This window comes from Ambystoma mexicanum, chromosome 1q (genome assembly GCF_040938575.1).
Source record: "Ambystoma mexicanum isolate Mex_15411 chromosome 1q, UKY_AmexF1_1, whole genome shotgun sequence".
Classification (NCBI taxonomy): Eukaryota; Metazoa; Chordata; class Amphibia; order Caudata; family Ambystomatidae; genus Ambystoma; species Ambystoma mexicanum.
In genome coordinates, this window is record NC_090922.1 from 345,744,312 (window position 1) to 345,757,110 (window position 12,799).

General features: G+C 44.8%; 1 protein-coding gene across 1 annotated transcript in view; it reads left to right on the forward strand.

Moving 5' to 3' along the window:
- Positions 1 to 12,799, forward strand: part of LSM14A (LSM14A mRNA processing body assembly factor) — a 777,373-nt gene that overhangs the window by 584,330 nt on the left and 180,244 nt on the right. The window contains exon 7 of the mRNA XM_069639395.1: positions 1,469 to 1,648. Coding sequence (XP_069495496.1) covers positions 1,469 to 1,648 — 180 coding nt within the window. The remainder of the gene's footprint in view (positions 1 to 1,468; positions 1,649 to 12,799) is intronic.

The following is a 12,799-nucleotide window of genomic DNA, read 5'->3' on the forward strand; positions in this document are numbered from 1 at the left end:
TGTTTTACGACCTAAGAATAGCTGACTGCCATTCTGAATGTGTTGTAGGTTTTTCTCACCTTGACTGCCTATTGTAATCTAAATAAGGTTATACTTTGAGTTGTAACCCATAAGTATTGAGTTGGTTTTTAAAATTGTTTGTATGATGATATCGTACTTCCCCAAGACTTTTCTTGGCCTACTTGTATTTAAATACACCCTTATTTTTTACAATACATAGTGTTTCAGTCTATCTTTGGACCATATGTATGCTAACATTTCTTTGTACCAAGCTAGAGCCCTCTATCCCTCCTAAAATAAGCCTGGCTACTCTGTCTACGCTACCAAATGTTCAGGAGGTACAGCCTTATACTAAGAGCGGGTGTATGGTACTGCCTCAGATGTATGGTTTTATGAAGCCCTTAGATTGCTGGAACTGTAATTCTAAAGTCTAACTAATATGGACTACCTAATTGTGTTTTTTATTTATTTTTTTAAACCAGGAATGTGGTTTGTCTGGGAATCAGTGATAACTAGACAGTAAGAAAAAATGTGATCCGGTTTTAGAATTTATGTAGGAAGAGCAGCTATGTAACAAGGGTGTCCCAACTGGCACCTTCTGGATGGCTGCAAAGATGACTTTGTGTAATCCATCCAAGAAGCAAAGTCCTTGAATGAAAGGTTCAAACTGAAATTTGAAACTATTGCTATGTTCTTTTGGATATCTGTAAGATCAGTAGTGTGCCCACGTATAGTGTATGCTGGGAGCTATTTAGCTCCCAGTTCACTTGACCCCAACAGCTACAAGGAGTTAAATTTGATTCTTCAAGCTTAATTGGTGCTATGCAAACATAGGTATGTGGCATTAAATCTTTTTTTGCGTGTGTGTAGAAATGAACATTAGGACACATGAACATTAAAGCATAATTGGTCCATTATTGACGGTTCTAGTTCCCATCTTATATGGGAGTTGCATTTGAGGAACGATGTATAACAATTCTTGGTTTCCAGGAGAGTGCACTTGATTTTGAATGATGCCAAATGCCGCAGAGCTGCTTTAAGCTCCTGCTAGTCGAATCCTTATTTCGATTCTGAAAGTAAATTTCAGCAATTCAAAAACGGTAACTATAGTGTGGTGGCAACTAATGGAAAACCAGGCATGCTAACTTTTTTTTTTTTGGGACTATTCAAAGCCCAAAATGTGAATCAATACTTTGTTACGCTTATGAAAAAAGTTCATTTTTTTGTAACAATTTTATAAATCTATTGTGCAGCTCTGTGACAGTGAATAGTCATTCTGGAGTCTCTGCAGTTTACGTTAAATTGATATTCTGGACTTTTAAAAGTTCTCCTAGTTGATTGACATTAAAGTTGAGCACTTCCAATTAGCTTTCTTATTTTTTTTTCAGTACATTGCTGTAAACCCTTGGGGCCCTCTCTGGGTACTCGGCTAAAGGCTGATCACGGTTTCATTCTTTAACCATTGTAGCTCCAGGTCCTCCATCTGCACGACGTGGGCGTGGTGGGCACCGTGGTGGAAGGGGAAGATTTGGTATTCGAAGAGATGGACCAATGAAGTTTGAAAAAGATTTTGACTTTGAGAGCGCTAATGCACAGTTCAACAAGGAAGAAATTGATAAGGAATTTCACAACAAACTTAAGTTAAAAGGTATGGTATCTATACATGTGTGCATTTTATTTTTATATGCATCTTTATATGGGGTTTTTTGAAACAAAACAAAAGGTAACGATGTAACAAAAGACCAATTATTACTGTTATTCCCCCATGTTAAGAGCGTTTTAAAAAAATCAACTGTGGTGGGAGGATATTGGGAGGCCACCGGATTCCTCTTTTCTCTCCCTGTGTTGTGGGCGCAGCTTTCCTCCCTCCACCCCACCTCAACCGGCAGAGCTCTAAATGCTGCCAGGACTGAGGAGTGCATACCTGTTGGGTAAAACCCTGACCAGCGTAGCACAGTGGCGTGCTTTGAAATAATGTATATTGCGAGCTTTGCAGGAGAACCGTATTAAATCACAGGGCGACAACAGTGCGCTTATTCTTCATGTACAGACCCTCGTGTGGGCCGTATCTACCGATCAACGGTTGACTATTTAAAGTAGCTGCCCTTTTCCCCGGCACCGGAGTACCTCCGAGGGTTACCATGGAGCCCCATCAACAAGGCTGTTGGTTGGCCTGCCTATTGTTATCTGGGCCTATCAAGAACCGGCAGGCATGAGAGCCGGCCCCCTGCACAAAGGCCCACACTAAGGGCCCCTGTCTGGACCTGTCCAGGACTGAGGGAGCACCCCTTCCTGCAACTACTCTGCAACGCTCCCTAATGATTCACACAGACTTGGTCCCCGGCACACTAAGACCGCTATTAAAATCTGACTTCAGTTTTCCCTGGTGAGCAATCTTGTTGGGGAGAATTCTCAAATGTGCTAATTCCCTTCTACCTTAGAGACCCTCATCTCTTTTTGCTGGACTTTAGGACTTTTAATTTCTAACCTGAAGAGAGACCTTTTTCCGCAATCTCTCATGTATTTTTATTTGATTTGGACTCTGTTCTTTTTTACTTTGGAGTCTGACAAACTCCATAGGCGGCATCTTTACATTGTGACACACAGCACCTTCAGTGCAGTGGCACAGGGAAGCCTTAGATTTCCCAAAGGTTTAAATTCCTTCTCTTGGTGAAACTACTGTTTCCAAGAGCAGTGAAGTGAAATTGACTTATCTCACATTTTGTAACTTTCCAGACCCAGCACACACTATCTTACAATAGGGTGCTGGAGGAGTTACTTAGTATCCCCTTTGTCTAGTTTCTCATGTAACATTTGTTACCCTATCTACAATTAATGGCTGGTGGCAATGGTTTACTTTTTACTACCGTTGTGTGTTTACAACGGGCTACAATTGCAGCTGCAGTAAAGCACCCATTGGGCGGCCATTTTGTCAAAATGGCCCGGTCTTATTTTCTTGCCCTTTCTTGTGGAAGGTTTGGTCCCTTCATGTTTTCTTTGGCGGGATTCACTGGTCTTTTATTAAGTTATCTCCTATTCATTCCAGCCTTGCTGTCGGTCACCCAGCAGGGTGGCTGTCCTTGCCGGACAGTCAGCCGGCCAATCACCACAGAGTGCATTTGGGTCTCCTAGGAGACTATGCACAGAGTTTCGGGCACCTCCCTCACGTCCTGCCTACCCCAGACACACTGGAGCCAGAGGTGGGCTTCACTTGTGAATCCTGCCAAAGGCAAAATGAACAGAGAGGACCACACCTGGTTTGGCGCGCAGAGTAAATCTCAAGAAGGACCTTTCCACAAAGAAATTGCAAAAAAAGACTGGTGGCCATTTTGACAAAGATGTCTCCCGTGGGTCTGTAGCTGCGAACGCAGCCTGCGGTGAACACAAAACCATGGTAGTTCCAACGAAACCACTGCCACCAGCCATTCAGTGAGAAAAGGGTATATAACTAGTCAATTTCACTTTGCAACAGCTGAAAATGCGGACTTTTATTTCTCCATTAAACCCCCTTGACACCACAGATATGCAGGGGGAGACCCCAGCAGCCTCCATATTAATATAATATCCCATACCCCCCCCATATGTGGTGTAAAGGGGGTGTATTTTAAAAAATAAATGGGCATTTCGGCCATCGCAATTCTGAGGGCGACATTTTGGGCTGTTTCCAGATAAGGTAGTTAAGCCTTTGGGAAATCTGAAAGACTTCCCTGTGTCACTGCACGGAAGGTGCTGTGACACACAATGTAAAAGATGATGCCTATGGAGTTGGCTAGACTCCACAACCGAAAGCAACAGTGTATAAAATCACATTAAAATACATGAGAGAGTGGGGGGAAAAAGGGTCACTCTCTCTCTCCAGGAAAAAAATCAAGTCCTCAAAATCCAGCAAAGCTGCTGGGGGGTCTCTAAGGTGGAGGGAAGTAGCACATTTCTGAGAATTCTCCCTAACAATCCTGCACTTCCAGAGGTGGAGGAATGCCTCCCAAACACTGACGACCTGCTACTGGTCCCCTCCCATGCCTCCCCAGTAGGGGGGCCGATTTCCAACTTCAGCCATGCATGGGAGGGGTTAACCAGACAAGTGGGTATTACCGATGGTAGTCGGAGGTTATTGTGTAGAGCTCCTAGAAACACCATAAACCTCCCACCGGGCCAAAGGAAAACAACAAAAGAGAAGAATTCATCTTGATAGAGGTCAACGCACTGCTCCTCAAAGACTCCATCGAGATTGTTCCATCCAACGAGAGTTTTTATTCAACATACTTCCTTGTGCCAAAAAAAAAATCAAACCATGCGCCCAGTATTGGACTCACATCCTCCAAACACTTATGTAAAGCCACAAAGATTCTGCATGACAACGCTACAGGAAGTAATTCCCCTGCTAAAACGGGGGGGGGGAGAATTACATGGCTACATTGGATATGAAAAATGCATATTTTAATTTTTCAATGCTCCAGTGCACAAAAAACTCTTGTGGTGCAAAGTACCAAACCAGCACTTCCAAGTGCTACCCTTGGGAATAGCATCGGCTCCAAGGGTATTCACCAAGGTTCTGGGGGTGGTGATGGCCACTTGCGCAGGGAGGCAATACTAGCTTACCCCTACCTGGACGACTGGCTGATCACAGGAGAAACTCCCCATCTTTGCAAACAAAACATGCAAAGAACCATAGATCTTCTCTTCTAATTGGGCTTCTCGATAGACTAGAAAGTAGTCTTGTAGCAAACACATCCAAACAGTTCCTAGGAGCTGTATTGGATACAATAACAGGCTTAGCATTTCCATCAATGGAAAGAGTGCAAAACATGCTTCAGCAAATACCCCAGTATCAAGCCGGTCTCCAGATAAGCGTACGCAAAGCAATGTGTTTGCTAGGTATGATGGCATTGTGTATATACCTAGTTCCACATGCACGTCTGCGCATGCGACCAATGCAGGAGTGGTTGGCTAAACAGTGGTCTCAGGCAAGTGGTCAGTGGAATGATCTAGTGGTCGTTTCGCCAACACTAGGACAATGCCTACGCTGGTGGTCAAGAGAAAACCTGTTAAAGGGAAAACCCTTCCAATATCCCGAAGCGCAAGTGGTTGTCACAACAGACGCGTCACTCATGAGGTGGGGGGCTCATTACCTTCAGCACATGGTCTGTGGACACACCTCACAGCACAGAATCATATGAACCTGCTGGAACTACTAGCAGTACTCAAAGCACTGCAAGCCTTCGAAATACAATTATCAATCCAAGCAGTTCAAGTTCTAACAGACGGCACAACTGCGATGTTCTACATCAACAAACAGGGGGCACACACTCTGTCCAAGTTTGCACAGAAAATATGGAAATGGGCACTTGGATGGGGAATGTCCCTATCCTCCCAACACGTTCAAGGGGTACTCAACACTCTAGCAGACTCTATGAGCAAAGACCCCCCACCAGAGGAACACGAGTGGCAACTAGATTTGAGCATCGTAGACCACATCTTCTCTGTGGGGTTACCCCACACTAGACTTGTTCGCTACAGGAGAAAACAGGCAATGCCCAGACTTTGCGTCCAGGTTCCCCCAGCCACACTCCAAGGGGAACTCCCTATGGATGAGCTGGTCCGGGAAATGTGCTTACGCTACCCCCATCCCCTGACACCCTTAATAAGCAGGATAGTGGACAAGATGCACAGGGAACAGATGACGCTCATCCTAGTAGCTCCTATGTGGGCAAGACAACCATGGTATCCACATGTGCGCCAACTGCCGATGTGCAATCTCATCAAGCTCCTAAGTACTTAACCAACCTGTTAACCCAACACGGAACAACCATGCACCCACAACCACTCTCAATGAACTTGGCAGCATGGCTCCTGAGATCATAGAGTTCGGACACCTTAATCTGCCACGGTGGTGTATGGATATCCTCAAGGAGGCACGAAAACCAAACACTAGGCATCGCTATTTCGACAAATGAAGATTTGTAATTTGGTGCCAGTCAAAACAAATAAACCCCATATAATGTACTCCCTCACACATTGTAAATTATATGTTCCATTTGTTAGATTCGGGGTTAGTATTCAACTCTATAAAAGTCCACCTGGCAACTTTATCAGCCCAAAAGCACCCATCAAAATAAAGTATTTGGGTAGAAAGTACCTGTCTTTGAGGCATTCATGCAGCGAGTGAAGAGACTCTACCCTCCAATTTCAAACCCCCCGCCAGGATGGGATCACAATGTAGTACTAGCAAAGCTCATGGTACCCCCTTTCGAGCCTGTGCATCAGTCAAGTCTTAAACACCGGACCTACAAGACTGCCTTCTTAGTGGCTATTACTTCCATAAGAAGAGTTAGCGACTTGCAAGCGTTGTCAGTGCAGTTCCCCTTCTGTATTATCCATAAAGATGAATTAGTTTTACGTACTCACCCTAGGTTCTCTCCTAAATTCATTTCTAAATTCCACGTGAACCAATCCATTGAGCTTCCGGCTTTCTTTCAGAAGCCAACTAGCTCAGCTTGTGGATAAACCCTGGACTCTAGATGTGAGGAGGAAGGTCCTCTACTACGTAGACAAGACCAGACCGCTTGGGAAAACAGCTCAACTGTTTGTCTCCATAGCAACAGGCAGAGAAGGAGACCGCATTTCCAAGAATGCCAACTCCAGATGGATAGTCAAATGTATCCAATTATGCTAGTCATTATCAAATAAGACACTGCCTTTCGCACCAAGAGCTTACTCCACACGGAGCACAGGAGCTTCTCTGGCCTTTATCGCAAATGTCCCCTTAGACAGCATTTGCAAAGCAGCTGCTTGGAGCTCAGTACACACCTTGTTTCAGCACTACTGCATTGACACACATTCCAAAGCAGATACACAGGTGAGACCAGCGGGTCTAAAACATCTATTTGCCGCTGCTCCTCCTCACGTCCCACCATCTTCTCCTAATACTGCTTGCTAATCTGTGCATAGTGTTGGGTAAGATTTTCAAATAACTGGTAAAGCTTCCTGACCTGGGTCAACCCCAGAACGTTTTGCTTTATTAGTGGGATAGTTTTCCTTAATACCTCAGTGGATGGGAACCTTTTTCCACACTCACATAATCTTTAACTCTTTTTATGGGTTTCATTTTTTTGACTCTACATGGTGTCTTTTTAAAGTTATCCTCTTTAACCACTTATTGACCAGAAGTGCCTGTTGCTGGGTTGCCCTAGGGGCTCCTTTTACCAGTCTTTTGCTAACCTTGGGTGAAATGCAGTTCCCAAGGGTATAAAGGATCTTTGGATACCTTTTTACATTTTATTTTGTGAAGCCAGCACACTCCACCTTATGTGGAGTGCTGGGGAGATGCAATGTATCCCCTTTTCACACTAAAACTGTAACAATTCTGTTACAGGGGCAAGCTTACCTTCAATGGCTGGTGGCAGTGATACCTTGTTTTAATTTGGTGTACTTTTACCGCGCGCTGTGTGCACAGCTGCAGTAAAGGCACCTAAGTGTGCTCATTTTACCAAAATGGCCCTGATCTTCTTTCGCCATTTGTGTTACTTGTCGTTTCTTGTTCCTTCCCCTCGCATCCGGGCCAGGGCAGGTAATTCCTTGGTGTGATTTTTATTTTTGGCGGGACTCCCCGCTCAGGCTCCAGTCTGTTTGTGGGCAGGAAGCGAGGGAGGAGTCCAAAGCTCCACAGCCCTTTGTCTTATGCCTTGCTTGAATGGTGACAAATCCCAGTGGGGGGCTGGCTGTCCTGATTGGACTACCAGACCGGCCCTTCTTGTAAAATATGGGGAAGAATGCAGAGGTGGTGCTATAATTCCTGTTATGTGAACCTGGAAGCTGAAGAAAGTCGACCATTGGAACCGAAACAGTAGAGGAAGATGAAGGAAACGCGTTGAAATGATTTCCAGCGACCTGACAGCCTGCTCTGTAACCGTGATTTTCTGTCTTCTGTGCTCCTTTTGAAAAGGCGCCAAATCCGCAGAACCGCATTCCGCTGCGACGGAAACCTCGCCTATAGCCTTCTTCATCGATCCCTGCTGCAAAGTTCCTTCTGAGGTTTTGTTTTCAGTCACCACGACAAGCAATCCACTGACCGGGCATTTGGCTGCAGACTCTGAAGTCCTCCTGCTGCAAAATCCTCTTCAATGCCGATGTACTGGGTTGGCTTGGGTATATACTTTCCTTAAGTCTTATAGGATTTCTGTGTAGATGTGCAGTGTTTTATGTGGTGGGGAAGCCTCTCGTCCAGTGCACCCAGTCCCACTGCTAGAATCCTGCTAGGGTGTCTCCTGTGAAGCCCCTGGACCCTCTTCTAATTCTAGAAGTAAAGTACTGACATGTTTGCCCAGTCTTCCTAACTCACTTTTGCTACTCTAGAACCTATCCTGACCCTTGCCTGTTGGTCACTAGTCCTAGTTACCCCCCTTCTGCAACTGAGAACACTCATGCTTCAAGAATAAGGAAAAGACGTTCAAGGGATTGGGACTTTTGCCTAGAAAAGAAAATAAGAGTCTAAAAGTTCCTTACTTGTAAACAGTTGGTTGGTTGGTAACTGTAATTACAAGAGTGAACAGTTACAAAACTTCTTACTGATCTTGAATGTGATGCACTATTCTCAAAAGTATGGTTAACATCTTTTCTTCCTTAGAAACTGTTTTGCCAGTCTAATATAAAGTAGATGTGAAGGTATCTTACACACCTGTGATTAGTTTGTGCCTCTTCCCAAAAGTAAAGTGTTTGTTTCACCAGATTATTCCTGCAGGGTAATTGTATGAGTGTCCCAACTGGGTCTTGCTTCCCCTGACTTGCTGCTAGTCTGTCCAGAGTAAGTCTGTATTAGGTTGTTGCCTACCTAGAATAACTGAGTCATTCAGTAAAGTGTAACATTAGGTTTTACTTTCCCCTTCATTGGGAGGTTAAATTAAGTATGTGGGTTTTACTTACCTAGTGTTAGCTGTGTGCCATCCAAAAATAAATTACAATAGTTACTGCTTACCTCTATCTGTGGTTCACTGATCACAAAAGCACCTGTAATTGTATATTACATCCTTAGGTTTTACTCACCTAGTAGAACTCCCCTATCGACACCCAACTTTGTTTTGAAATACATGTTCCAGTACTCCGTAGCAGTTACTAAATGATGGCTGTTTGGCAAGATTGTATGCAGTACCCTTTGGATGCACTAAAACAACCCTGAGCTCCTGGCAATAGGAACCCAACCTTTGGTACAACACAGGTTGGTAGCATGTTGAGCAGCCAGGCTTATTTCAAGAGGGGTCAATGTGAGCTGTAGGGGAGTTATAGAGATTCACAGTGACAAGTATTGCAAAACTTTTAAACAAAAGGTTTCTTTATTAAACCCTTATTAATTTAAGTCATTCTGAATAAGCCTCCTTCAGAAGGGGCAATGTAAAGCAAGACACAAATGTACTTCAAAATACACTGTTTTCTAAATTGGCAAATACTCATTTGGGATGGCACACAGGCACTACCTACACCCTCAAGTGACTTCAATAGTTAGGATGCTGGGGACATTAATATATCAATGTTGCATTTAGAATATTGAGTGTCAAAGAAGAGGTTTCAGAATAAGGCACGTTATTCTTAAGCAGGTAACTTAACCAGGACTTATAAAATGCGAAGTTAGTTGACTCTTTCCTAGAAGGAAGGGGACACCTGAGCAGAGGAGAGAAGTCATTCAGGGAGCCAGGCCAGCCAATGTTAAGTTAGCAACAGTCAAGGTGAACTGAAGCACTTCTTGCAGGTAAGTAAAAGTCTTTATGTGATGTTCTTTTCTACTTCGTAGGAAAAGTAGAGTCAAAGTTAGGGTCACAATCTTAGGCATGTGGCTTGTAAAAGATGCAACCAACTCTACAGGAGTAACCAAGGCAAGTCTCAACTGAGAAGAAGCCAGGTGGCATGACAAGAGGTAAGTTTGTTCTCTTAGACTGTACAGTACCTTTTAGGTTGATGGAAAGTGTAGCAGATGTTTCTGCTCCTGTGCAGCTCTGCAGATCCTGGTGTTCTGGGCTTCAGTCATGGGGACAAGAGGGAGGACTTCTGGGGACGCCTGCACTGGTCAACGACTGCAACTGGCAATCTTCAAACAAGTGGCACTTCAGTGTTTAGACTCCTTGTGTCTACCGCAAATTGCAACACTGCATTTCCTGGCTGCCGAGATGGGCTTTCCTTGCATCTGGGGTCTAGCATGCTGCTGAGGAGGCTCGGGCTCGTTCAGTCCTGCTTCCTGGAGTCCAAAGGATCTTCCTGGAGGTCTTGGCCATCTTAAAAGAAACCCACACAATCTGGTGTTGCTCTCCCTGGCTATTCGGTTCCAGCAGCGACTGCAGTGGAAATTCAATCAGCTTCAACAGGATGTCCAGGTAGCTTACTTTGTAGTTGATTGGTCCCACCAACTCAATGGGAGAAGTTGTGCTTGTAGGTCTTTAGTTGAGAAAAATTCGGAGCTTCAGCACAGCAGCAGGGCTTCACAGGGCAAACCAACAGCCAGGAGTTGCAGCAGGCGTCTCTTCCAAGTTCTTCTTTGGATTCCTTCGCCCAGTGGTCGACGCTGCCTTCCAAGCCAAAAAGCCTAGCCTTTTATGCAAGTTTCTCCCGTTCATTCCAGCCTAGCTGTCAGTCACCCAGCAGGGTGGCTGTCCTTACCGGACAGCCAGCCGGCCAATCACCTAAGAGTGCATTTGTCTCCTAGGAGACTAAGTACATGGAGTTTCGGGCACCTCCCTCGCTTGCTGCTCCCACCAGACACCCTGGAGCCAGAGGTGGGCTTCACTCGTGAATCCCGCCAAAGGCAAAATGAACAAAGGGACCAAACCTGGTTCGGCGCGAAATCTCCCGAAGGACCTTTCCACAAAGAAATGGCGAAAAAAGATTGGGGCCATTTTGACATAAATGGCACCCATGGGTGCTTTACTGCAGCTGCAAACGCAACCCGCGGTAAAAGCACACCATGGTAGATTAAAAGTAAACCACTGCCACCAGCCAGTCATCGAGGAATGGGTAACATAAAATTGTTACATGAGAAGCTAGACAAAGGGAATACTAAGTAACCCCTCCTGCACCCTATTGTTAGATAGTGTGTGCTGGGTCTAGAAGGTTGCAAATATAAGTAAAGTCAATTTCACTCTACTGCTCTTGAAAACAATAGTTTATCCAAGAGAAAGTATTTAAACCTTGGGAAAATCTTAGATTTCCCTGTGCCACTGCACTGAAGGTGTTGTGTGACACAATGTAAAAGATGGTGCCTATGGAGTTTCAGACTCCACAACCAAAAAACAAAATGGTCAAAATCACATTAAAATACTTGTGTGGGGGGGAAAAGGGTCTCACGCTTTCCAGGTAAAAAATTAAAGTTCTCAATATCCAGCAATGTTGCTGGGGATCTCAAAGGTAGAGAGGAATTAGCACATTTCTGAGAATTCTCCCTAACGGTGGACTCTGCATAGCATGTGATTCTAAAGCCGATACAAGCTGCAAAAACTGTTAATTGTAACTAATACTTATCACATATTGTATTTAAACGGCTCCTCCCATGGTTTGTAAAGTAATTAGATATATACAGGCATATTTCTGTTAAGTTTCAATTTTAGATTTATTTTTATATAAATACAGGTGAAAGTAAAGTGTTGAAGGTGTCGACTAGGTGTATTTTAGGTAGTGTCTATGGATCCTACATGGAGATGGTTACTGATCACCCCTGTCAATGCCCCAATTGGTTTAGTAACCAGTGTAGTATGCCAGCCAACCACTAGATGGCGCATGCAAACATGACTCCAAAAACAGACCAGCTGCAAATGTACTGTACTGAGCTAGTAATGTGTTTCCCATATACAAACTAGCAGTTTTTTCTACAGAACTAGCTAATGCTTGCTGCCTGAGGTCCTGTGCAAAGTAGCTACTTTTAAATTCCTGCTTATCAACTCTTTATTTCTGTGTCATAACCAAACTATCCAGTCAAGTACTTTCAGGGTCCAAATTCCTCATTCATAGTGGGGAGCATCTTGCTCAGTGCAGGAAACTTAACAAAAAACATTTTTTTTCAGGAGTATCAAGCCAAGTAAGATGACTTGGAAATCAGTTATTTGAGTTTTCCTTGCTAATAACTCGGTTCTTGGTTTATGCGAGTCTAATCAGTAATTCTTAATATGTACTTCGAGGGGATTGGGTCCTCCGACATATTCCATATCTATGATAGTAATCACCACAGTTGTGCCGCTTCGGAAAATCTTTGGCTTCTGCGTCGATGACGTCGATACGCTGCCCTCGAGGACCTCCTCCGACGGCCGACGTCACTGGATGTTATAAGTATGACGCACAACGCCCATAGCCTCAGTTCCGTTTTTTCCATGAACATGTTCGCTTCGGGAATCTCGGCACGTCTCGATTCTTTGGAGTTACTGTTGCGTTCTCGGTTCTTTCGAACCTGTTTGTGAAATATTTCTTCGTGAAGATGTCTACCTCGTCTTCCACACCGTGTCCGGGCTTTAAGAAGTGCGGGGACTGTGGGCCCAACATGTCGGTCACGGACTCGCACAACGCCTGCCTTTGGTGCTTCGGGGAGGCCCATGACACGGATGACTGTCAACTGCCAGTCGCTTACGTCGAAAGCCTTGCGGGAGCGCAAGAAGTTATCGGTAGGTAAGGTGCCCAAGCCCCGGAAGTCGAGGTCTGCGGGGCTTTCGACGGACGACTCGAGGGGCGACTCTCCTTGTCGGAAGTCCAGTGGGTCTCGGTCCCAGAGTCGGTCTCGCCACTCCTCTGCCTCTTCGAGGCACTCCCGGAAGTGCCGTCATCGGTCGCCTTC